Genomic DNA, 27,476 nt, shown 5'->3' with positions numbered 1-27,476 from the left:
CTTTCTATCATTCTCCCACTTCCCAACTCTTAACACATTTATTCAGAAGAGCCTCTTCTCATTTGAGAGCTTTTATCAGCGCTGAATATGCATAAGTGCTCTTTAGTCTGTGGTGTCATTGCAGCATAATTTAGGAACTGCATATTCTGAAAGGAAAATGGCTCGAATAAATGCCACTTTTTTATCGGCTGCTTGGTGTGTAGGGATTTGAACAGAACTTAGAGACTTGACATAATTCTTTAGATTAATGCTGATTTAAAAAAAAAAAAAACAATTGCACTTGTGTTGTATCTTTCTAGGGAGTTTCTCCTTGCCATTGTGATTCGCTTACTTTGGATTATAAGGCAATATTCTCCATAAAACTGCTTAGGAAAAATATTTATAGTGAAAGCAATATAAAAAATAATTTTGATTTGAGTTTAATTGAAAATGTCTCTGTTGAGGTTTACACAGAACATCTAATATTAATAATAGGTAGTAAAAAGATGCAATGTCAACTTGACAATATGTCAAGTGACAACATAAAAGCTTCTTATTTAATTTAGCAAACAACACGTTGTCTTTATGATATCATGCTTACGATTTTTCTCACACAGTATAAATGTGTTTTTACATGAAAATATAAAGCTGCTTTTATATTTAGCAAGGGGATCATCATATTTGAGGGTCCTTGGCATCATAGAAACTCTGATCATATAGGTTGCAGGCCTTTATTGAGTTTTGTCTGCCTGACTTGCAGTGAGTAAATGCACCTGGGGAAACATGTGTAATTTCCATTATTGCAGTTATCTCTGGTATTGTGTACTCAGTGGGGCAGGCCTACTGTATAGGACACTGCGACAGCCTGTCTGTTCTTTTGTGTGCAAATGTGTTTAAGCCATCCCATGTCCTTTTACCGTGTTTCACCATTTGATCATCCATTCTGCCCTGCTGGAAGGAGATAAGCTAAACAGACATACTAAACTGTGGGTGACTCCAATCCACACACTTCCCTTAGATGACTCAGGTTTAAACTCGGTTTCACATATTAGTGCACTGATTTTATTCATTCTGCCTTTGATCTGGTTTTTGAGACTGGATTCTCAGTTTAAAACATGCTCTTTAAATGAAGCAGACTGCGTTTTGTGCCTCTTTCTAAGGATGAGTGTATGAATCACAGTTATTCTTGTAGCAGTACTCTGTTTCTCTGGATGGTGCTCCACCATATGAGGATGAATGAGAGGTTTCTTCTGTTGCCGCAGAGTGATTCACCCACTCCAGACGGCAGGAGTGTATAGTAAACTGGGATAGTTTTTGAAACATACAAATTGTTGCGTAGTGAAAGAGCTGCAAATGTATTTTCTGAGCTTTGCTCTTAGTGAATGCTTTTATTTTAGGTGAAATAGCATATATTTCTTAACCAAAATAAAGTAACTGTATCAATCTAAAATGAATCAAAGTATTTTGAGCCAGGACTGAATTTTTTTATTTTATTTTATTTATTTATTTATTTATTTATTTTTAAGATGAAGTGCCTCACTTTCACCCAAATTTTTGCTTTTTTGTTGTTGTTTTTTAAGTAAAGGAGCAGCAAGTCGAAATTAGTTTTTGTGGTAATCAACATTATGCCACAAATGCTGTCGATTGAGCTTAACTTGTATTGAACTCAAAATATTCCTTCAAAAACAAACTACTTCAGCATTAACTATATATATTTTTTCATTATTATATTTATTTATTTTTTTAATTTTATCTTTGCCAATTTATCACTTTTAATAATATAGTAGAGAGACAACAACAAATGATGGGGAGAAAACTGGTTCGTGAGATCAGGAAATTTTGTCAACTAGATTCAAATTAAAAATGGAAAAACTAAATTCAATTAAAAAAAACTTAGTAATAACAAGTATTAATAATATTAATATTAAAATAATACGAATTCATAAATTATATTATTTAATATTATTAATAAATTAAGAATTACTTAACTAATTCAGCATTGCCATCAGCAATGTTTTTTATTTATTTATTTTACATTATATTTTATTTTATTATTTTTATTTTATCTTTGGCATTTTATATTTTATTAATAATGTAATAGAGGGACAACTACAAATGATGGTGAAAAGAATAAAATTGTATTATTTATTATTAATAATACATTAATACTTTAATTCAGCATTAAATCTATTTTTATTTTTTTTTATTATTATTTTTATTTTATCTTTTGCATTTAATCTTTTATTTATTTATTTTGATTTTTCCCCTTTTTCTCCCAATTTGGAATGCCCAATTCCCAATGTGTTTTTTTTTTTTTTTAAGTCCTCGTGGTTGCATAGTGATTCGCCTCAATCCGGGTGGTGGAGGACAAATCCCAGTTGCCTCCATGTCTGAGAACATCAACCCACGCATCTTATCATGTGGCTTGTTGAGCGCGTTGCCACGGAGACATAGCGTGTGTGGAGGCTTCACGCCACCCACCGTGGCAACCACACTCAACTCACCACACGCCCCACCGAGAACGAACCACATTATAGTAACCACGAGGAGTTTACCCCATGTGACTCTACCCTCCCTAGCAACCGGGCCAATTTGGTTGCTTAGGAGACCAGAGCACGCCCTGGGATTCGAACTAGTGAGCTAGCGAACTCCAGGGGTGGTAGCCAGCATATTTTACCACTGAGCTACCCAGGCCCACATTTAATCTTTTATTAATGCGATCAGGAAATGTTGCCAACCGGATTCAAACTCACATTTTCTGCATGATCATTAACTTTTATGCCTTTGCTCTGATCTGTTTATGGTTTTTATTTTTATTTAGTATGGTGCCCTAGTCATCCACAGAAATATTTATATTGTATTGTGTTGTCAGTAATAAAATACCATGTCAGCACCTTCAGGCTTGGCTCAAAGACTGATGGAACTAAATGTTCTGTTTTCATTTTACATTCATCACAATTCCATCATTTACTGTTCAGTCTACACACATACACAGTTATGAGAAGTGTGTGCTTCTCTATAATATTTGTTGGTCATTTGTCGAAGCTAGTGGCACTTATTCTATCACAGCCATATGTCCCCCTTTCTCTCCTTGGAACATTTCGCACATTCTGCTTTGAGACAGTCAGTCATTACTGCCAATTCAGGACTGCATCAGTGACGGATCAGCGTGAATGTTTGTCAGGTCTATAAAACTGACATAACGTGCTTGTGTGTCCACAGGGCTCTGTTTGACTATGAGAGGGCGAAGGACAGCGGTCTGCCCAGTCAGGGCCTGAGTTTCCGATATGGAGACATCCTCCACGTCATCAATGCCTCTGACGATGAGTGGTGGCAGGCCAGGAGAGTGACGCCTGAAGGGGACAGTGAAGAGATGGGCGTCATCCCCAGCAAGAGGAGGTGAGTGCTACATTGAATCATCTGCCGGACCAAAGAGTAAACCTGTGGCCAATGCAGATTTATTACCATTGTTACAGTCTTTTGTGCTCCCAAACTACATCTTTTAATTTGACCTCAATCTTTACCCTACTGCCCTATATTTAAGTTGCCTCTTTAAATTTGGACCCTATTAGCTTATAAATGAACAGGTTTAGTGAAGCTTGGTGAGTTTAAATCATCACTAGATATGAACGAGCCTTAAAATAGAGCATTTAAACAGGACATTATATGGAAAACAGGATTTTAAAAATAAAAGAGCTGTGTACCATGTAATAAATAGTATGTATTAGTATACTATGCTAAATACTAAACTGTAGTATGTAATATACATATAATAGTTTATAATATGAATGTATGGTATAAGTATATGAAAATGCATGAATACATATGTACAGTATAATATACATATAATCTAGTAATTTATATACTACCAAAATGTACTGTTTAGCAGGGTCAGAAATTAAGGAGGGCTTGGAGCAAAAATCCCACCGAAAGTTACAATAATGTCCCAAAAACTCCAAATATATTCCTGTACTGAACTCTTGGTTTTTTATTTGTAACATATGATGTAGTTCTTAAGGGTAAGAGGTAATATATTCTCAATCTTGTAAAAAATTAATACATTTTATTACAAATATTTGAAATAAACAAATGAGACACAGTTTGTTTCATATGGTTAACAAAATTGCCAAAGGTCAGAAATGCCCCTGAAAATCAAATCGAGGGGGGAAATTGTGAGCCTTAATGTAAAAGTTCATTTCTAACATAGACGTACTGGGTAATTCAGAAATCATCACGATATTGACGTAACAACCATGAGCACATTAACATATCCCACGTTTATAGTATATCAATAGCTACCCAGTATCCTACAACTTGACCCTTCCTAAAGAACAACTCTGTGAGCTACAATGTAGTTTTCAAATATGACAAGGTTAACCAATCATAATAGATGTTGCTTACATATTTAAGTCTTAAAGGTACAGTAACAAAAAATCTGAGCATAGTACTGCAGTCTTCAGGTCTTTACAATGGCTTCCAGTTACATTTGGAATTGATTTTAAAGTACTATTACTCGTTTATAAATCGCTCAATAGCCTAGGACCTAAATACATTTCAGATATGCTTGTTGAATATTAACCTAACAGACCTCTCTGTAGCAAATTAGCTCAAAAGGGAATATATATATATATATATATTTAATCATACCGCGTCATCACTAATCATAAATATTTAAATCAGCCAAAAAGGGAGATACATACATATATATATATATATATATATATATATATATATATATATATATATATATATATATATATGTATGTATATATATATAGATACTTAATTACAACAGGTTATAATTAATTATAAATATATATAGATCATCTTTCAGAATTCATTTTAGCAGAATTAATTCTAAATCGACTGATATTTTCGTCCACCGAACCGACAGTACGATCTTCTATCAACTCTTAAGAATGATTATTCTTCTGGCCAAGAAGAATTCAGTTCTTGTTCTATATAGTACTAACAGTACAAAAGCATGTAGCAAAATCAACGTTTAAGTGACTTTGATGTGTGAGCCGCAAACACAGAGACAATCAAGCGTGGAGTTTAATAAATGAAAAACTACAGGTAAATGCAACTAAACTTAAGCAAAAAATACATATACAGAATACCGAAAAGTAAAGAAAGAGAGAGAGAAGAGCAAAGAATGGCAAGATTTACAATCAGTTAACTACAACATTTGAGAACCATCAGAGAATCAAAATCACCTTAAAAGAAAGGGGTCAAAGCTTAATGACGCATCTAAAGATTTATAAAACGGTTACTTGCATTGGCTTTGATGCTGAACAAGAGTCCGGATGTGTGTAGGATATGGAGATTCTCGGTGAGTTCGTGAGCTGAAGCGTTTGTTGGATTCTTCCGGAGATCGGTTGCCCGCGGGAAGTTTGAACGAAGTTAACTTGAAAGCAAGTTGCCGGAAAGTCAGGAAAGTGTCAATCTCACAAGGGAATGAGCAAAGATATTCTTGAGCAGAGGTCTCTTAAGGCCAAATCAGTTCACACCCATCTTTTTTAACATGACCAATTATAGGTGCCAACTTTTAGTGGGAGAAATCTTCCTTTGTTCCCCTTCACAGCCTATTTGCATGTTTTATGGTGGTCTAGGAATTTGTACAGTTTCACACCAAAGTATGATATAAAATAGTATAATGCATTTTACAGTAACATACTATACACCATTAATTAAGGCATAAAGACAGGATAATTTCAATACAAAACAGGTGGGGTCTGCAGACATTAAAACAGTGATACGTACTTAAACCTGGATGTCAGCATTTGAAGTTACCCTAACATAACTAAAGAATCATAACAAGGTTAGTATAACATCGGGACATACATACAACACAGGAATATATCATATACATTTTGGGATAGTTTGATTATGAGTTAAATGCAGGGAATGTGTATTTGCTTTTTCAGTGTTTCTCCATTGCGTGGCATTTCGTGCCCGGCGATGGGGTAGTCGGGGGGGGTGCCTTTGAAGTGACAGGAGAGACTTAGAGATGTTACTGTTTAGCATCTGCAAAGGCAACTAATGTGACAAATGGTCTTTTAGTGACCATTATCTTGTAGTCTGTTGGAGCCGGGCTAGTGATTTAGTGTGTAGAAGGGGAAAGGGGGAGATTTTATGACCAGATGAGCAGATCGAGCGTCTTGATAAATGTCCAAATGCTACATCTCAGATCAAGTCAGTTAGACATACAGAGGGTTTACTCAAAACAAGGTGATATATGGTTTAGCTATTATGCCACCCACAGCTGGAACCAGCTTCCAGAAGAGGTCAGATGTGCTCCAACCGTAGCCACATTCAATTCCAGACTGAAAACACATCTGTTTAACTGTGCATTTATTCACTGAGTTAACACTAAATTACAGATGCATCAAATCTGGACAAAGAAAAATTGTCTCTATTGTTCTGACAGAGTGGAGAGAAAAGAGAGAGCGCGCCTAAAGACGGTTAAATTCAACGCAAAGCCTGGGAGCCTTGATTCTAAAGGGGTAAGTGTTCAGTTTGTTGAGTGATGGTCCTTAAAACGTTAGATCAGTGCCAACACCCTAAATTCTGTTTGTCCCACTTTTCTATGTTGAGTTTTAGAGGAATGAACAGGAAGGACCCAAGTTAATGACAGTTTAGAGTTTACCACCAGGGCCTGGCCACTCTCTTCAGTCTATCTAGTTTACTATCATCCTGTCTCCTCTTATTCTCAGTTTAGTTTCTGTCATGTGCTGTCATCTTGAATTTATTTTCACATTTCAAGTTCTGCCGGTGGGTCAGTCAGACATTCAGTCAGATTCTTGTGTGTGTGTGTGCGTGCGCCCCACTCTGAGCGTTCAGCATGAGTACTGTGGCAAGACAAACCCCAACAGGCAGCTTACAGAACCAGCCACAGTAATGTGTGTGTGTTCCGGGGATGTGCAAAACATATTGCACTATGCAATTGATTAATAAGTTTTAAGGAAGCCCTGTATAATTAGGCTGGTTTCGGGTTCACCTGATCTTAATCAGACACTTCTTAGGCAATGTTTCAAAAAGAGAGTGCAACAGAATGCAGGGGTCTCGGAACACATTTTTAAAAATTGAATTATTTTTACATTTACACAGCATCGTAAAACACACGAGATGCCACGCAATGGCCAAATACTCCCATTTGAATGTGTCTGGCTGTAACGGCAGTGTGTCAAACTTATCAAAATTATATATATATATACACACCGATCAGCCACAACATTAAAACCACCTGCCTAGTATTGTGTAGGTCCCCCTCATGCCGCCAAAACAGCGCCAACTGTTCTTCTCACCACAATTGTACAGAACGGTTATCTGAGTTACCGTACACTTTATCAGTTCGAACCATTCTCTGTTGACCTCTCTCATCAACAAGACATTTCCGTCCACAGAACTGCTGCTCACTGTATGTTTTTTGTTTTTGGCACCATTCGGAGTAAATTCTAGAGACTGTTGTGTGTGAAAATCCCAGGAGATCAGTAGTTACAGAAATACTCAAACCAGCCCGTCTGGCACCAACAATCATACATGTGATTATCTAATCAGCCAATCGTGTGACAGCAGTGCATAAAATCATGCAGATATGATTCAGGAGCTTCAGTTAATGTTCACATCAACCATCGGAATGGGGGAAAAGATAATCTCTGTGATTTGGACTGTTACATGATTGTTGGTGCCAGATGGGCTGGTTTGAGTATTTCTATAAAATACTCAAAAAAACAAAAAACAAAAAACATCCAGTGAGCAGCGGTTCCGTGGATGGAAATGATTAGTGTTTTTTTTTTTACATTACATATGTTAGGCAGCAGGTGGTGGCAAAAGATAATTTTTGTGTGTAATATGAGCCAGCTAGGTGACGTGAAGTGAATCCGCGTCAGCCAGTGTTTACATAAAACAGCTCTTCCTGATCGCTCGTATTACTACTACAGTACTAAAGCTAGGAAATAAGTTTAAACGGCTTTAAACGAACAACTTCAGCATTACGGCTCATCACAGCTGAGAGACACAACAGACTGATTAATTACAGAACTCAAGGCACTTACCTCTTACCAGAGTTTCCACATTGGAAAGGACATGATGTTTAAAATGGCGGAGGACATTGCGGTTTCTATAGTGAAACACTTTTGTGCACCGGCTACCGCGAAATAGGGAGAAATACCCCTGCTTGGATGCTATTTTTCCACTGAGAAAGCTGATCTTCAGAAAGCTGACAGCATCTCTGCTTGGGTGTGGCAACAGGTGATCGCACAGTCTCCATCTCTCTCTTTCTCACACACACACACATCCATCCTTGTTTGTCCAATAACTTGTTAGAAACAGCACAAGCCGTGATACTATTTCTGAAGTTACATTTTTTAATTACTAACGGAGGCTTGGATGCATCATTTGATTTGAACCAGCAACAGCAGATTCTGATCCGTCGCGTAAGAAAGTAGTTCCATGCACAATTGCGTTTTTATGACCGTACTCAGTTTTTCATATTTTTTTAAAATGTACTTGTTCATTGAACTGTTGTATATAAGCAATATCACACTCGCAATCTTGCTATATGGCCTTAAATCAGCACTGCTGTGATTACCTGTTGCCGAATCACAGCAGTGCTGATGTAGGGCCATATTGCACTCTTGCTCGTGTGATATTGCTTAAATATATATATATATATATATATATATATATATATATATATATATATATATATATATATATATATGCAGGGTTGGGGAGTAACGGGATACATGTAACGGGATTACATATTTAAAATACAAAATATGTGTAACTGTATTCCACTACAGTTACAATTTAAATCATTGGTATTTAGAATACAGTTACATTCAAAAAGTATTTTGATTACTGAAGAGATTACTTTACATTTTATTGTCATTTGTTTCATTTAATATTTAGTCCTTTCAGATGGAAAACATTTATACATATAAATGATGTGATCCAAAGTGCATTTGAACAGCGGTGAAACACTTTCTTATGATGTGTTACATTCATACGAGCAGACAGAGAAGTAAGTTTGAAGTAAGTTTGGAGCAGAAGAAATAGAAATAAACCTTGTGTAAATTGTCAGCTTTACGCTAAGCTAAAATGCTATTTCTAGCCATTTTACATGCACGTTACCAGGCACGATCATATTTTTTTATCAAGAAAATACAAATTGAATCATCATTTCTTTTTTCTAGTAAGACCTTTGATATTAGGACAAAAATCATATACTTGATAATAATTTTTGTATTGTTTTCCTGTTAAAATATCTAAAAATCCTTAAAACAAGATCAATTTGATTTATCTTGTTTTAGAAACAACACTGCATAAGATATTTAGGTTTTTCAGATCATGTATTTTTAACGTGTATTTTGTCTTACTGTACTGGCGAGTTTTTATAGTTAAAACAAGTGAAAAAATCTACCAGTGCTGAAGAAGTAATCCAAAGTATTTAGAATACATTACGATTTTTAGTCTTACGAGTCCCTCTAGTATCCATAGCAACATCACAGCCAGGTCGGCAAATTTCTGTTTCTTTTTGTCTCCTTTTTTGTCTTTCCTTTTTTCTCTTTCTGTCTTTTGAAGATGATGGGAGAGGTGGAGGGGGTGTTGGCACTGATGGATTATGCAAGGATTTTGTTGTGTGGTTTTGTCTTAGTGTTAATACACACCAGAATGACTTGAATGATTTGATTTCAGGTTTTTTTACTCTTAGGATTTCAGTGTTGATTAAAAATGCATTGATCATTAGCATATGTTTTTATATGCCTTATATTAGAGATCATGGTATCATGGAAGTTATGAATATTCTCTGTGATTTACAGGGGTATACATGTGAACATAGACAAGATTCTTTCATTTATACACTTTGTTGATATATTTACATATACAGAAAATAAGCAAAAAGCACTCAAATTGACATGATATGTTTATTTATTGCCAACATTGTGTGAGTGAATCTCTCAAAGAAATGTCCAGGTCATATTTCAGCACAAAAATTTTTTTAGAACTTAACGTTGAAATCATATTTTTTGAAAATTAAATTGCATTCCATTTTTCATGTGAAAAAGATATAAGTTCTCATTAAAACAGTAACAAAAATCATTCTGTCTGGACATAAAAAAAAAATTTAATCAGCTTAAATGAAATCCTGGACAACAAATACTAATATGATGTATAAATTCCTTACATTTTAAAAATTCTATATTTTTAATTATATAGCTAATAAAAATGTAATATAATATAAATGTGATAATATATAACATTATATATAATGTATGTATGTACGCATGTATGTATGTATGTATGTATGTATATATATATATATATGTGTGTGTGTGTGTATGTGTAATATGACTTGGACATGTTCTTGACAGGTTCCGTAAGATTCAACATTATAGATTGTAATGTATCAGTAAAATTCACAAATATCAGGTAGCACATTGAGCTCAGGTTCACTTTCACAGATAACAAAATCAGCTAGAAATTTCTGTTAACGCATTTACTTTCCGATCCATTTAATAACCATTTTTACAAACACCTTACAGCACACAAACAGCACATATTTTGTCCCCTTTTAATCAGCATGCCACCCTTCTCAGGGCTGTCCTGCATGCTTTATGTTTTAATATGTGTTTGGTATTTGTTTCAAGTGTCCCATTTGCCTATGCATGGCACTACACCAGCTTTTATTTGCTTTTGTTTATCATTGTTTATATCTTTTATGTTCATTCCTATTGATCATGTTTTAATTTAAATACATTTGAGCTATCTGAAAATAGCTCAAGTACCGTGGCGTCATGGACAGCAGGGTTTGGATCAGCCTTTGCTTTAAACATAGAACCCTATTTAGTATCATTCAAGTGATGTCATTTCCAGACAACAAAAATTCATCAGTTTGACCACAGCATGAAAAAACATACAGTATTTAATGGATAATTCACCCAAAAATGAAAATGTTCCTATCATTTACTTACCTTCATGACAATCCAAACCCGTACGACTTTCTGTCTTCTATGAAATACAAAAAGTAACGTTTAGCAGAATGTCCAAGCTGCTCTCTTCCATACAATGAAAGTGGAAGGGGCTTGGGGGCTGTGAACCTCCAAAATGGATAAAAAGCACAATAAAAGCATCATAGAAGTAGTCCATATGACTTATGCACTATATTCCAATTTTTTGAAGCCATTTGTTAGCTTTATGTGAGGAACAACTTAGACTCGTCATACACTGAAAATCTTGTATGGAAATGAGCAGCTTGGACATTCTGTTATGAATTACTCATTTTAAGTTCCATGGAAGAAAGAAAGTCATACAGGTTTGGAATGATAAGATGGTAAGTAAAAGTTGACAGAATTTAGATTTTTGGGTGAGCCATTCTTTTAAAATAAAAGAATCGCAAACTTGATTCAGATCTCTGGTGAGCAATCCTGCCGATAAAAACTAAATGAGACGAACAGATTGGATGTTGGCTCATTTAGCTGTTTTCTGGCTGCTGTCCCTCGTGCCCGGCCCGGTCGCTGTGTTGTTTTTGTCAGCATGATTGTGACAGCGTTTAGAGCCCCCTGTTTGCTCCATGCTCTCTCTCTCGCACAGTCATTCAGTGAAAAGCGTAGAAAGAACTTCATCTTTACACGCAAGTTCCCTTTCTACAAGAACAAGGATGCTGACGAGCAAGACGGCAGCGACTCGGAACGTAAGTAGCCACAAATGCACACGCACTCTCACACACGTAGGTACATAAACACACAAACATCCCTGCGGTGGGGTGAAAGGTCTAGGTGTGTGTAGGTAGCTCCAGGAAGCCCATGTTTTTTGTCTCTGTTCTACGTCCTCCTTCTTCTGCTGTCGTTACCACCCGTCCCACCACCAACCTTACTGTCTCTCTTTCTCTGTCTGTCTCTCTATCTCTCTCTCTCTCTCTCTCTCTCTCTCTCTTTGCCATCCTCTTTCATCCCCTCTTTCTCTCTGTCCCTCTCTGATCGACTGTGTGGTGTAGGACATCTCTGGAATAGGGGAGGACGGGTACGGAGCAAAGACACTGAGTAAGTGTGTTAAGGAATGGACCCAAGCACTCAATTTACATTTCAGTTCGGGTTTGCCTTTTTTAATTTTTTTATTTGTTGCATCTCTAAGTCCTGTCTGTCTACAACAAGAGGCCTGTCTGCATGCAATAATACAAATGTATATTTGTTCACAGGTGTTAAAGGCATAGTTTGCCCAACAATGAAAATTCTGACATCATTTACTCACCCTTCTGTCACTTGACAAGGCCCTATGACTTTCTTTCTTTGTGGAAGACAAAAGGAGAAAATTTAAACAATGTACAGGTCACCCTTTTCCATGCAATTAATAAATGGGGACTGGAGATATCAAGCTTCAAGAAGGACACAAAATAACACATCAGAATCCTAAAAGTGCATCCTAAAAATTTTGATTTATTAATTTTTTTATGGTGCTTTTGTAGTTGGATCTCTTTTGACATTTGAAAACACCATTCCTCTTTCATTGTAATTGTATTGAATTACATTCTTCAAAATTTCTCGTTTTGTGTTCTACGGGTTTGGATTGACCTGAGGGTGAGTAAATGATGCCAGAATTTTCATTTTTTTAATGAACTATCTCTTTGACATTTCAGTAACTCCTGCATTCTCATCCTTAGGTTTATGTCCCTGCTAAAATGTTGCATGAACACAACCTGTTTGAGGATAATTTGTCACAAAACCTTGTCTTTGTCTAAGTCTTTATATTGTCATCTGTTGTTTTACCTTTTTAAAGGAAAGTTCCAGGTTCAATACAAGTTAAGCTCTATTGTCGTGCTATCGATTACCACAGAGAATATTATAGACTGTACAGGAATACACTTACAATGCAACAAACTCAGGAACGAGTCAAAATGATTTTTTGTGATAATCGGTAGCATGCCACAGATGCTTTTGTATTTAATTAGAAATATTCCTTTAATGTGAAGTACACAGTCATCCCTGTTAATGTATGCATTGATGAAATAGGTCTTGTTTTTGTGGTCTGTTTGTATTATTCATGTCAGTCTAGTAACACAAAATCTATACAGTGTCAAGGAGGAAGCGGGTGTCTTTTATGTAATTTCTACAGTGCTTTGATAAAATTGTCTCCAAGTGTTTCGACAAATTACAGAGGGTTTTATGAGCACATCAGGAGCATTTAGCCATTAAGACATTTAAGATGTTATGGTTTTATGTGTGTAAATGTAGTAAGGGGAATCTAGGTCAATCAAAATCAATATATAGGACTGCTCTATCTAAATTAAAGGTCATGTATGCTGCAATGTATGCCGAGATATAATCCATAGAGACAAGAAGAGAATGTAAATATAGCCCAAACAGAAGAGATGTATCATCTTCATTTTGGGTTAAACACTGTTTAACCCAATGTTTGATGTCATTGGTACTGTGTTCCTGTCTAATTTTAAAATTAACTTAGACTATCAAAGATGAGACTCTGATAATAATCGTTAACACAAAAACTAGAATAGATTGCTTTAAGAAAAAGTTACCAAGTAACATAATGACTTCATTAGGTCAGTTTGTTGCAGATACTGTAGTCCACCGCCAGAATGTTAGCTGTCAGGTTCTATAGTCATCTTAACAGTGGCAGGTTTCCAGGGAGAGTGTTACTCTTTGGAAGAGCTTGTCACTAGTCTCTCTGTGTTTAGAAAGATTAGATTTAGTCACATAATTGTCATATTGTATAATGCTCCTCTGGACAGCCATACAGTGCCATCGTCAACATAATGAAAGATGACTTTTTTGTTTTCCTCTGACCGGCAAACAGGATTTGTCTAATTTATTTAGGAAATTGGCTCACAATGCACTGATGAGAAGTGATACGTGCCATCAGAGAAATAATTATTTCCAGTACAGAAACAGAAGCATATTTGACAAAAATAAAAAGACATTAAACTAATTTTTCATCCCGCAGTTTGTAAAACAAGCAAAAATCATGTTTAAATTAATGCACTTACAATGGTAGTTAGTGGAGCTAAAAAACATTATACATGTTAGCATGAGACTAATGTGTTAAAATCAGTTACTAACCTTGTCTATGCAAAGTTATATCCAATCTTTTAACTCCTGTCATGACCATATAAAGCCAGTAAACTCTGTAGCTTTCACATGATATGCACAAGGATACCAGAAAAGGACAATTTACCTCCCACAGGAATTACATCAGTAATGTAACTAAACATTCACCACCTAAAAAAGTAGTCCCACCGCTAAAAGAACGATTTAGATAACATTGCAGCTTACATAACACATTTTGTACAGAATAACTAATATAAGTGCCTTAACAAAAATACTGAACATTTCAGATTTTACACCCTCTTGAATGACTTATGTTGTTTTTAAATGTCATTGATTTAACAAAGGGACAAGTCTGAATTATTTTCTTTGGACAGCATGCCACATTTCCCATTGTAAATACTGACCTTTATATGATTTTTCTCTGTCACTCAAAAGTCACCATGTTAGTGAAAGCATACTTCTTAAGTAGGTTGGGAACCGAGAACCAGTTCTTGTTCAGAACCGGTTCCATTCTTTAAAAAATACCGGAATCGTATGATCTTTGTGAATTTCGGTTCCATTAATGGTTCTCCAGGGTGCAGTTTTCGCCGATGTGGCTGGAACACCGTCCTCAAATACTCAGACAGTGTTCCAGCAGCGCATCTCTGCATCAGCGCTGCCCTCTACTGACTCTACAGTCATTTCTACAGTTACTCGCAATCGACATTACAGCGCGAAACATATGCGCTTCCGGTACAGTTTGATTCCCAAAATAATTATTCAAAGGAGCCGGTTCTTTTGAATCTACAGCATGAAACATAAAATGTTTCCAGTATACAACTAACCTTATACTGATGTGCAAGTTATGAATATCCAACTCGAAATTAAATAAGAACTGTTGATGTATAATTAAAGATACACACGTTTTGCTGTAATAAGTGGAATTGTATAAAATTATAAATGAATTAATGAAATATGCAATGTTGGGGAGTAGCTAACTACATGTAGCGACGCTTCTAACTTAACTACATTTTTCAGTAGCTTGACAGTAGCTCAGCTGCTTTTAAAACAGAGTAGCTTAACAGTAGCGAACTACTTTTTCCAGCAAGTAGCGGTGTAGCGTGACCAAACGCTACATCATGTTGGTCAGATTATAACTAATAGCCTTTCTTATTGCAGAAGCCAAACTTTTACCGGCAAAATGTCAGGCGATCTGGCAGCATATTTCTGTCTGCTGATCAGAATCAGGCAGCGTTGTCTTCTTCTTTTGTAATGGCATATCACAAACAAAAATAGTGAGCAGCGAGTGAATTATTATTGTAATATTTATAAATATACAGTATATATTATTATAATAATTACTATCATACAGAACTATTTGATTTCTCCATTTCTTAGCATTTAATTAACTATTATTTTCATGTAAAATAAATAAAATGATGGGTAAGAGAAATCATTTATGGCATGTATTATTATGCAACAATCTAGGATGACCATCCGTCCACTTTTTTTGGACCTGAACAAAGCGAACAAATATTTGTAGAGCAACCTCTGTATGTGACCTGTAAAGCTGGCACTTGCATGTCAATGGCAAAAAAGTCAGAAAATACAATGAGCATGAACCCAGGTGAGGGGAGAAACAAGCCCTGAGTTTTTATTCACGTATTATCCACACTAAATATTATGTGACAAGAACTAAAAATGCCAGCCCAAGGAGAGGAGAGTTTGTTAAATTTGATCTTTAGGGAAGTAGGCTACACCTGGCCACAGCAGGACTGAAAAGTGTGAAGTATAGTATAAAAAATATTTTTAATGGCGTCTGATCTTTTTTGTTTTTATTTTGTACTGTTGTATTTTATTTTATGGCATTATTAACTATTAATGTTACTGTTCATTAAATGTATTAAATACAGTTAATATGTTTAATTAAACACATTAAATGTATTTAATTAATACATTAATTAATAAATGTCATTAGTGTCAATTTTGTTATTAATATTATTGGTTTGATAGTAACATTAAAAAATGTATATTGCCTCATTAAGTAGCTTCAATATAGATAGCTACTTTTTGATAGTAACTTGTAGTGTAGCTAACTACTTTTTCAAAAGAGTAGCTTGACTGTAGCTTAACTACTTAAAATTATGAGTAGCTTGTAGCTTGTCAAACTACAGTTTCAAAGTAGCTTCCCCAACACTGGAAATATGCCATCACTTTTCATGTTGGTTTAGATTTCTTTGTTTAAAATAGAGTAAGGATCTATTATTGGATTGTATTTATGTCTCTAAAAAGTCTGCAAACACACCTTTTACAAGAACTGTATTAAATGTATTTCTGATTTGTTATATCTGCTCTGTACAAATCTGAAATGATCTCATTATTTGGTAACAGACAATAGAGGGTAGTAAATGCAATAAGAATTGCATTTCTCATTTCTAAATAATTCTTTAAAAAAAAGTACTAAAAGAATTACTAGAATCGTTACTGGAACCGTTAAGGAACCGGAATCGTTAAGAGGAATCGGAATCGGAAACGGAATCGTAAAATTCCTTACGATTCACAACCCTATTCTTAAGTCGAGGCTTTTAACAGTGTGGCAGTGTTGGAAGCTGGCTCTGTCTAAAGATCAAAGGTCACTGTCCTCTCTGGCTTCCTACAGTGTAATGTATGATCTTTCTCCACCGCAAGACCCAAGCATCAATCAAACCCATGTAGCCTTGCTTAAAATGCTCACAGATCCTGTCCACTCAGCCTGGCTGCTGTTCAATGCACATAGCATGTCCTTTCTCATAGAATTAGAAACACAGCATTTCACCATTTTGTGATGGCTTTATACAGAAATAGCCATAACTGGAGCTACAACACAAATAGAGGCCATTTAGCATTTCCACTGCATCTAAATAGATATGAGGGGAGCGCTACACAGAAGCTGAATCATGCATGATTCATTCTGAAGTTTAATGTTTCCACTGCTAACCAGAGAAATTAAGCTTTGCCACTGAATAACTCTGGATCTGATCTGGGTTTGAATTGATGGATAATAACTGTATCGTGTTTCTGCACCAGCCTGCATGTTCTGTTCGTTCCAAGGCTAAAAATAACCTCCGCTTGCTCTCCGCGTCCCTGAGCATGCAGACCATCCCAGAACTAGCGTCACTTTGGAGCAGCGCTCCCATAATTGGATTATTAAATTCAATTAGTATTGTCACTGTCTGTAACTTCAGTCTCATTCGTGAATATATTGCTTTTCTTTTGTTCATCATCGTCCCAAGGCTGCCTATCTCTTTAATCTCCCAAATGAACGGTAACACAATATCACTGCTTTTCCATTTTGTTCTTTTTTTAAACAAATGTCCTTGTCAACAAGCACATAATGACATTACATGCTCAGTAACTCATTTACACATCCACTCGAGCTGCACTCTGAGAACAGAGACCTTGGTGAAGGGTGCGCCAAACGTGGTTGTCTCGGTCGCCAGTGTTCTGCAAAAAACAAGCTGAGCTAGCTCATCACCCTACTGAATGTGTTTCTCTGTTCTGTTGCCAGGGAGTCAAGAGGAGTTGATACTCTCCTACGAACCTGTCATTAGACAAGAGAGTAAGTGCCTCTTTGCTATCTCTCATGCTCTGACTCTTTGAGTTTCGCAATATGTGTAAATAGATTGTGTGTGATCAAGAGTGATTGTTGTTTGCAGCAACCCTGTTGAAAAGCATACGTTATGTTTTGAATGCTGGTGGGTTCTTAAAGGGATAGCTCACACCAAAGCAAGACTTATTTGGTCACCCAGCTTCACCAGAGAGACTCTACTAGTCCATAAGCTAGACCGGCTCCAAACCAGCACTGACCAGCATAAACCAGCCTGGAACTTCATCTTGGTCTAAGCTTGTCTTTTCAGCAGGGATGCCAGAGATCACAGGCATTTCTGATTCTTTATTGTCTGTTTGAACAGTTCATTATGCCAGGCCGGTTATAATCCTGGGACCCATGAAGGACAGAATCAATGATGACCTAATCTCCGAGTTCCCGGACAAGTTTGGGTCGTGCGTGCCACGTAAGTTCACAGCAGAGATCCAGTAGTCCCTACCCTGGTGGTCAGATTATTATGTAAACTAGTTTTCCAGTGGATCCTTTGTTAATTAGTCATTTTTTATCTTTAGTATGCACAAATTAACCTTCTGTAGAGGCTGACTCAACCGTTATCCCAAAAGAGGCCAACTGAGCAATAGTACACTGTGTTGTTCTCACTTGTGCCATTAAGGGTTTCAACCGGAATGTTAGAAAGACCTCTGGCCATGGTAGATTGTAAATATATGCAGTAGTCTTGGGGTTTTTTAAGACTTTATACTAATGGTAGTGCTGGTAAAAGTCCATCGAGATGAGATGGTGAGGTGAGTGGTTTGACCATAAGAGTCCATGGTGTACCCTACTGTCCCACAGTTCTCATAACTCTGACTTAACTTATGACATAACTGCAGTTCCTGCCACTCATTTCATTGTGCTGTGTCAAATCACTTACTTCAAGGTATGCTTATTAACAAACCTCAACTAGGTCACTTTTTCAATGATGTTTTAGCAATATATTTTCAAATTGTTCCAAAGAGGAAGGGGCCATTCAGACCGAACACGCTCTTGCGTTTAAAAGACTAGATGCAGTGCAAGGAATATAACAGAAAGCAGGTATCTTTACATGCTTTTTTTTTTTTTTTAATTGAAGTTCTTTTTTTTTCTCCCCTTTTCTCAATTTGGCATGCCCAATTCCCAATGCGTTCTAAGTCCTCGTGGTGGCGTAGTGACTCGCCTCAATCCGGGTGGCGGAGGATGAATCTCAGTTGCCTCCGCGTTTGAGACAGTCAGTCCGTGCATCTTATCACATGGCTTGTTGAGTGCGTTACTGTGGAGACCTAGCGCATGTGGAGGCTCACGCTATTCTCCGCGGCATCCACGCACAACTAACCTAACGTGACTCTACCCACCCTAGCAACCGAGCCAATTGGTTGCTTAGGAAGCCTGACTGGAGTCACTCAGCACACCCTGGATTCGAACTTGCGACTCCAGAATTGAAGTTCTTTTTAACTTGACACCGCATCTACAAATGCAGCACTCCTGAGATGCTGGTAAACAGCAAAACTTGATGCGATGCAACAGTCAAAAACATGCATGTTTACATAGCAAAAACAGTGCAGACGGATGCAAAAATGTGTTTGGTGTGAATGGGCCCTTACACCCAATAAAAGGTGTTGGATTAAACCTTGGATGTAAACCTTGGAAGTTCCCTTTAATCCATTCATCTTCATAAGTTTTCCTTTGATTTGTCTGGTAATTTGATTTTTATGCCTTATTAAGTGCTTTTCCACCATCGGGCCGAACAGTTCATGATGAGATACAGTAGTATTTCCACTTGAGCTAACCGTGCTCAGGAAAGAGAACCATTTTGGTGAAATGCCTGCAGTGACGTGGCGACTCATGGTTTGTCACCTGCTCAATTAGTCCATTCTAATTCTGATTTCACAGCACCACAGTGGAAAAAGAAAACGTAACCAAGCCAATGAGCCTGGATTAGTACAGAACGAAACAGTTCAACAACAAGGACCATCTGGCCCGATGGTGGAAAAGTGGCTAATGTTTTTGAAAGAGCTTTGTTGGGTTGAGTGTGATTACAATGACTGTTAGCCAAAATATTGACATCTGAGTGAAAATCTTCATTCAAACCCATAGGGATTAAATGTGAATCATTCCGAAACCAAAATGACTTCCACTTTAAATGCCACAGAGCTCTTTCACGCCTTCCATCTTGGATATTTTGTTTGTTTGCTTTTCAGTTTTACTATTTTAATTTAACCATTTTTTTTTTATTTTCATAATTTAAAAAAGCGGCTAACAGTTCAGACCAAGAAGGTAAGTGTGAGGATTAGACTGCAGTGAACAAGATATAGTAGAAAATTTAATGATGTCAGTCCCTCCCTGTTAGATACAATTGTCTGATCTATAATAGATCTATGCTTACAGTTCTGCATAGATCACAGCTGCTGTTCATTCGCTTACTAGGTTACCCCAACAGTTAGACACAGTAGGGGTTATTTTTGGAGAATGAAAGTAGATAATATCACAGCCATCTGACAGCTGACTTTAGGTTCACATGATTGCAAACGTAGATAATAATGGCAAAGAAGAAGTATTTCTTTTCTGTACATGCTTCCTTTTTGTGTGTGTTGTGGAATGGAGCACCCAAGCCTGTTTTTTATAAATCTCAGACACTACCAGACCAAAGCGAGATTATGAAGTGGATGGGAGAGATTATCACTTCATGATCTCACGAGAGCAAATGGAGAAAGACATCCAAGAGCACAAGTTCATCGAGGCGGGGCAGTACAATGACAATCTGTATGGAACCAGCGTCCAGTCTGTGAAATATGTGGCTGAGCGGGTGAGTAGTCACTACAATTCTTCACCAACAATAAATCATTGAAGTATGCTCACTGATAACAAATATAAACTTTGCTGTTTTGGAATGCCTAGCTAGTCATCCAGATGTACAGTAGCTTGGTGAAGAGTCAAACTTTATGCATTCACACAGGACAGTGTTCTTGCATTCAAAAATGGACTCACGCAGCTTTTCGGAATGAGAATGCAGGGGTCTTAAGATGTTTTTAAAAGCTGAACTTCTTTATCTTGACACGGCATCTGAAAAAAAAGTGGTGCTCATGGTGCGAGATGCTTCGCAACAATCAAAAACATCTGTCTGGCGCAGATTTACAAAGACCAACAATGAAAAAATACAGAATGCAAGAACGTGTTTTGCCCCTTATTCTACTGTTCAGCTTCCCTGTGTTTACCAAGCTGTCCTTAATTGCTTTTCTAGGGCAAGCACTGCATACTCGACGTGTCTGGGAATGCCATAAAACGACTACAAGTAGCACAACTCTACCCTATTGCCATCTTTATAAAGCCTAGATCCATTGAGTCCTTAATGTAAGTTTACCACACACCTTTGTGATGGCTTACATATTCAATATATAATACATATGATGCTGTTACCAGACTTGGGGACCCTGAATGATAAACGTATAAAATGTGTGCTTTTCAGGGAAATGAATAAGAGGTTGACGGAGGAACAGGCCAAAAAGACATACGACCGTGCCATGAAACTAGAACAGGAGTTTGCCGAGTACTTCACAGGTAACTGCAAAGTTCCAAATCCATCTCAAGGACCTAAGCGTGTCTATATGCTCAGAGGCTGGCTGATAACGGCTCATTTGCATATTCTAATAGTCTGTTGCATATGCATTACCTCGGGGGCCAACCAGTGCAGCCTTTTACATCCATCATGTTTGACAGCAGAGCCACTGAGCTGATGCCCTCCTCTGAGTGAACCACACCAACCTTCTCTTGAAATATGCATTAGCATGACCCCCGTGAGTCTGTATGGGATGAATATGAAACCACTCGATGACATGATTAATTTATGGACATTTTGAGCCTGTGTGGCTTTGCTCATGTTTTATTGTTTATTTTGTTCCTCTGCATCAGCATAAGCGCTCCCTGTAGGGAATAAAAATGTGTGTTGCTTTACAGATACATTATGTACTTTAATAGTAGAAAGAACTAACTTCCTTAATAAGGGCACTTAAAGAGATTGCAGGGCTCAACAATAACGATGGTCAAGTGGTTCGCCAGTGTGAGAGAGTTCGGAGCCAGTTGGCGGAACTGTTACTTGCCCTTTTGAGCCAGTGTTGTGCTATCACTACATTTTATGTTAGGGATGCAATAAACATTGTTGTAAATTCTGCTTATTTGAATATGTGACCAAAATAAAGTGATAAAGTTGGCTGACATAGATTAGGTGATATCAAAATTGCAAGAATGACACCTTGGGCCCTTTTTTAAGAGCGCTAGTGTAAAATGCAGCATTATGCCATAAGTCATAAGCACAAAGTCAGTAGGCATGGCCATGAAATTTTGGTATTTCCATGCATACATGTTTTGGCTAAATTGCCTGTGCAACGTGCAAATGGACTGGATCTAGTGCAATTTAATTCGGAGGTTTTCTCTGGTTATTCCACCGTCTGCGTCCTATTATTTAATCCATTCCCTGTCAAGCACCAGCATTTTAAAGAAAGACCGCACATTCATAAGAAGTTGGTAGTGTAAATGGACTTTATGCAATGAATTACAATTAAAAATTATGTTCTTTTGTGCATTAACTGCGTACTTGATGATTGTCGGGCATATTTCTATGACAGTGACGCTCCTTTAATACGCATGGAAAGTGTGAATTTGGATGTAGACTCTGTTTAATTATAGAGAATGTAAGTATTATTAATCAATTTGCATATACTGACACACACATCATGGCTAGTGTGGTCACAGTGGTCAAAAAAATCATACCAATTCCAAACATTTCCTCTCTCCAGCTTCTTCCACCGGTCTGTTTTGCAATGACTTAAAAATCACTCTATGACAACAGATGGAAAAATACCATTACAAATTAGATCGTAAATACAATTGTAAATTTAAACATAATAATACTCATTGAAAAATAAACCATGACCTATAGATAGTTTAACACAAATCCCATACATTTTTGTTTCATATAAGACGGCTACAACTCTGTTCGTCATGTACATAATTTGATGTTCCACTATATTTTCAGAGTTTGGTCATGGACTTTATTACCATCTGCTTGTGGAATCTTCAAACTGAAAATGCAGGAACTGAGTTTAATCTTTGCGCTGAGTTAAGACGTGGTTTTCAAACAATGCAATGACCTATTTCTCAGGAAAATAGCAAATTGCGCTTTGCGCCACTTCATTAACATACAATACACCCACAGTTTGCGCACATACACCCACAGTAGCGCAAACACTCCCACCCATGCCCACTTGTGCTGGCACGAAAATTGCGATTAGAATTAGGCTCTCATGAAGTTGGATAAGACGTTGCACACGGTTGTTGTGCATAGCGCAGTGCTTTGCGCACTCATGAATATAGAGCCCCAAATCTACACTGGACACGAGTGGCACATCATGTTGCTCCAATTGCAAATCACTCCCATTATAATGATGCTGTCTACACTGGATGCGACTGTCCTGCTGACAGTTTATGGACACCCTCTTCTGTTTCTGATGTATTGCACGCGTTTTGCGCTATAGTTGACAGATGATTGTCCGTGAACGTCGTCTTTTTAGAACGTTCGTTAATAGCAAATTACTCCCATTAAAATCAATGATGCCGTCTACACTGTAGTCTACACCACATTTTCTATAAACCCTTAACTTAATGCGTTGCATTAGAAAACAAATTACCTTGTATCTCTAGACTAGTTGCCCACTGAAGCTAAGCAGGGTTGAGCCTGGTCAGTACCTGGATGGGTGACCTCCATGGGAAAACTAAGGTTGCTGCTGGAAGAGATGTTAGGGAGGCCAGCAGGGGGTTCTCACCTTCCTGTCTGTGTGGGTATAGTAAAGTCCCCAGTATAGTGATGGGGACACTGTACTGTAAAAAGGTACCGTCTTACGGGTGAGATTTTAAACTGAGGTCCTGACTCTCTGTGGTCATTAAAAATCCCAGGGCTCTTCTCTTAAAGAGTAGGGGTGCAACCCCTTATCAATCATGGCCTCCTAATAATCCCCATCCATGAATTGACTCTACAGTACTTTCTTTTCTCCACCAACAGCTGGTGTGTGGTGAGTGTACTGGCGCACTATGGCTGCCGTCGCATCATCCAGGTGGATGCTGTACACTGGTGGTGGTTGAGGAGAGTCCTCTATTCACTACGAAAAGCGCTTTCAGTGTAGTGTCAGAAAAGTGCTATATAAATGTCATCTCACAGCTAACTGTCGGTGATTGACATCTTTTTAGAACATCTGCTTCTATATGTGCTATGTAGACCACCATAAACCATTACAGCGTGACACAACGCAACATTGATCGTGTGCATTGTAGACAGGATATGACTTCTATATATAAAAAAAAACAAAAAACTATATTTATAGTATACTATATAAAAATAGAACAAAATTTTATATAAATTATATACAACTTTCGATGATAAAAAAAATATATATATATATATACATATAAATGCAAAATATAAAGACAGTATATTTCTGACAAAATATTTTTCTAAAAATTATTTTTAGCATTGTTATTGGTGAGACCAGGGAAAATGTTGTCATGTCAAAAAATGAATAAATAAATAAATTCTAAACTACTGACCTGACTGAGCCAGCAGAAGAAAAAAAAAATTGTTGCCTAACTACAGTATAGTTTCTTTACAGAACTCATGCTTTGTTAGATACCAGGATTCTGCCTGTTAGTGGTTAAATCTGTTGCTGGCTAAGAAGTCTATTCTTGCAGTTTATTCAGAGGAATTCATGAAAGATAAAGCCACATGTCTCCCGTTTTATTAACATGGTGGCTAATGACCCATTAAGCTCGAAAAACTATCATTATGAAACTGTCATTTTTTTTTTTTTTTTTTTTTTTTTTTTACCTCTTATGGAGCATAAATGATTAAAAAGTTGCTGTAAAATGTGCATACAAATTTATTAACATCAGCTCTTTCTCCTCCTCTCAGCGCTGGTTCAAGGGGACACGCTAGAGGACATTTATAACCAGTGTAAGATGGTGATAGAGGAACAGTCTGGACCTTACATCTGGATTCCCTCGAAAGAAAGACTATAAAAAATCACCTTACCCTGGCAGGGACCTTGGACTGCAAAAAAACATAGGAATAATTTGTAACAATCTAAATTATTATTATGGCAATGTTTGTTTTTTTTTCTGTTTGTATAATTTGTGTTGCATTTTTTCACTCTCTATATGAATGTTCCTGAATGTACACCACAAAGTGTTAAACATTTTTTGGTCTCAACAAAAAAAGAGGACTCTTTGTTTATTTGTATATTTATGGGTTAGCATTTTAATTTAACGAGAAAATAAAACACAAATTAGCGCTGTGTTTTTCTTGACACAAACTATAGGTTGGGATTTCGAAACAGAAAGACACAGAAGTAGGTCAGATCATCATGGAGGATTTCCATGCCACCATCATCTCCACCAAGAAGAAAATAAAACTTTCCTTCCAATCGGTTGGTCACACCCATTTCACTAACTCAGCATCTATGCACTACCGTGGTCAACAAAACACATTGATTGTGTTATGATTTTGTATTTGTATTATTTTGTAATTTTTTTGTACAGACATCTACTTTATTTGCATATGTTACTTTAAAGATCTAGATCCAATTGTACATGTTTCTAAGGGATCATTTGAGAAAAAGATTCTTGTGGTTATATGATGTTTTACTTAGAGTAAACGGCTAAGGGAATTCAGCTAGCTATAGGAAATATGACACTATATTTTGCTATTTATATTGATAGAGGACACAGCAGCACATAAACTATTTATAAAGATGATATATAACTTTGTCTAAAAATCATTTTGGAAAAGAGATTTTACTGGTGTATCATATTGTGTTGTCGTCGCTGTGTTGTAGGGAATGATCGTGTGGCCCCTGGACATCAAGTGGAATGAGTGAGTGCATGTTTTCCCTGAACAAAAATTGCCCACTTCCCCCTTCTTCCCTCCAATTTCGGAATCAGCTAATTCTAAACAGACCGAGAGTTTGACAATTCTTGGAACTTAGAACTTAGAACTTCATAATTGGCTGAGAATTGAGAGTTTTAAGTCCTGATGACAGGAAAGAACTTGGTCTTTGTGAATTCTGTTGTTCTGTTTCCAAGACGGAAACACTCGTGCACCCCCATCCTCCCTCAAGCACACTCTTGAGTGTTTACAGTATAGTTCCTTTTACCTCAACTACAGTTATGAGATAAATAAGGTACTTGGGGACAAGGTCTGCAAAACGGTCATCCGGTCTTAAAGGGATAGTTCACAAAAACTGAAAATTCTGTCATTATTTACTCCAAACCTATATGAATTTCTTTCTAGAAATGTTAAGCAGAATGTTAGCCTCAGTCAACATTCACTTTCATTGCATCTTTTTCAACAATGACACAATGCTGACACTAAAAGTTCTGCCAAACATTATATGTGTTCCATGGAAGAAAGAAAGTCATACAGGTTTGGAGTAAATAATGACAGAGTTATCACTTCAAAGGCTAGTAGCTTTCATTTAAATGTACAGTAGAATACAAATCTAAGATTCATTTGATTTAATTCTGTTTTTAATTTTCAGCATGTATTTCAGCTCTTGTCAAAATGATCTTGGCTTCCCATCCACACATTCACAGTGCATACTTCTGTATTCCATGTTCCTTCCATGTATAGTTGAGAGATACATGTCCTCCTACATAAATAGTACAAATCTTGCCATTTGTGGAAACTTTAAACGACAAATGACAAAAGCCATTTTCTCTGCGTACTCATTGAAATTATTTGTTGCGATATGTATTGGGAGATGTTACAGCGCGGTTCTGTGGCAAGAGTCTTTTGACCTACTGGTCACCACTTGCCTTAAAAAAAAGAAGGTGAGAGGCTTTTATGGCCAGGTAGACATTTTTTACGCTTATTGAAGATTAGCACTTTTGTATATTTGAGAAATTATTCACAGATTATGTTCAACCAGATGGTTGGCACTGAGGGGGATTTTCAGATGAGAGAGACTGAATATCACAGTGAGCTCTTCATGTTGTAATATGGAACTTCTTTGAATAACAATAGATAATGTATATGTTATTATGACAATGTAAACCATGGATGACATCAGTGACTTTCAGAATATATTCATACATTTTAAATGCTGTGAACAATTTTTTGTCTAAACATGTAGAGGTTTGGTTTTCCTTATTCAGTGTGATTGTTCCATCATCTGTAGCATATCATTTTGTTTTATAATTTCACTATACACAATTTTTGGGATCATGAAAGGATCTCACAAGATTTTGGTACCCTTTCTGTCCAAATATTTGCAGTTAAATCTATTAGTATTATTATTAGGCAATCTGTAAATTTCACTGATTGCACAGAGCATCCCGAGTGATGCAGTAGCTTCAACAAAAGAAATGAAAACCCTGCTGATTTTATGCACTTAAAGAAGCTTCTCTGCATAAGAGTGCTCATAGTCTGATTTGGTCCATTAATTCCAAGTGAATGTTCAGCTTAGTCAAACCTAGCTGAAATAGGGTTGTTTTTCTCTCAGGGTTGCCAGATAGGGCTTAATCACAGATGTTAAACCTTCGGATCAGAGCACACCTGTTATCACACAGATCTCAGTTGTTTTGTTCCAGTAACTGCTTTGCATTTAGTCTCTTCCTTTGTTCTGGAGTGTCTGTGTCCGACAAGTTCCATTTGTGATTTATTTATCCCCAAAAGGGCGATGCAAATTATTTGGCACTCATTATTTCTTTATTTTTCCATTAACCCCCAAAGATAATTTGCAATTTTGTATATAAATGTCTGTTTGCACTTATTGTAGAGGTTTAAAGGA

The 27,476-nt window shown here is 36.8% G+C and overlaps 1 protein-coding gene across 14 annotated transcripts in view; it reads left to right on the top strand.

The window, feature by feature from the left end:
* The window catches only part of dlg2 (discs, large homolog 2 (Drosophila)), a 314,419-nt gene extending 287,632 nt beyond the window's left edge, over positions 1-26,787 (top strand). For 11 of the 14 annotated variants that reach the window (XM_051683676.1, XM_051683671.1, XM_051683675.1 and 8 more), the window contains 9 exons: positions 3,202-3,378; positions 6,410-6,485; positions 11,578-11,677; positions 17,572-17,622; positions 17,975-18,076; positions 20,277-20,449; positions 20,885-20,994; positions 21,110-21,201; positions 24,602-26,787. In XM_051683676.1, coding sequence (XP_051539636.1) covers positions 3,202-3,378; positions 6,410-6,485; positions 11,578-11,677; positions 17,572-17,622; positions 17,975-18,076; positions 20,277-20,449; positions 20,885-20,994; positions 21,110-21,201; positions 24,602-24,708 — 988 coding nt within the window. In that variant the 3' untranslated portion in view covers positions 24,709-26,787. Of the gene's footprint in view, positions 1-3,201; positions 3,379-6,409; positions 6,486-11,577; positions 11,678-11,980; positions 12,027-17,571; positions 17,623-17,974; positions 18,077-20,276; positions 20,450-20,884; positions 20,995-21,109; positions 21,202-24,601 lie in introns of all 14 variants that reach the window. The other 3 variants (XM_051683674.1, XM_051683673.1, XM_051683684.1) reach the window with 1 other exon arrangement.
* Positions 26,788-27,476: the final 689 nt, after the last annotated feature.

Source organism: Myxocyprinus asiaticus, chromosome 42 (assembly GCF_019703515.2).
Source record: "Myxocyprinus asiaticus isolate MX2 ecotype Aquarium Trade chromosome 42, UBuf_Myxa_2, whole genome shotgun sequence".
NCBI classification, from domain to species: domain Eukaryota; kingdom Metazoa; phylum Chordata; class Actinopteri; order Cypriniformes; family Catostomidae; genus Myxocyprinus; species Myxocyprinus asiaticus.
This window is presented reverse-complemented; position numbering and strand designations above follow the sequence as displayed.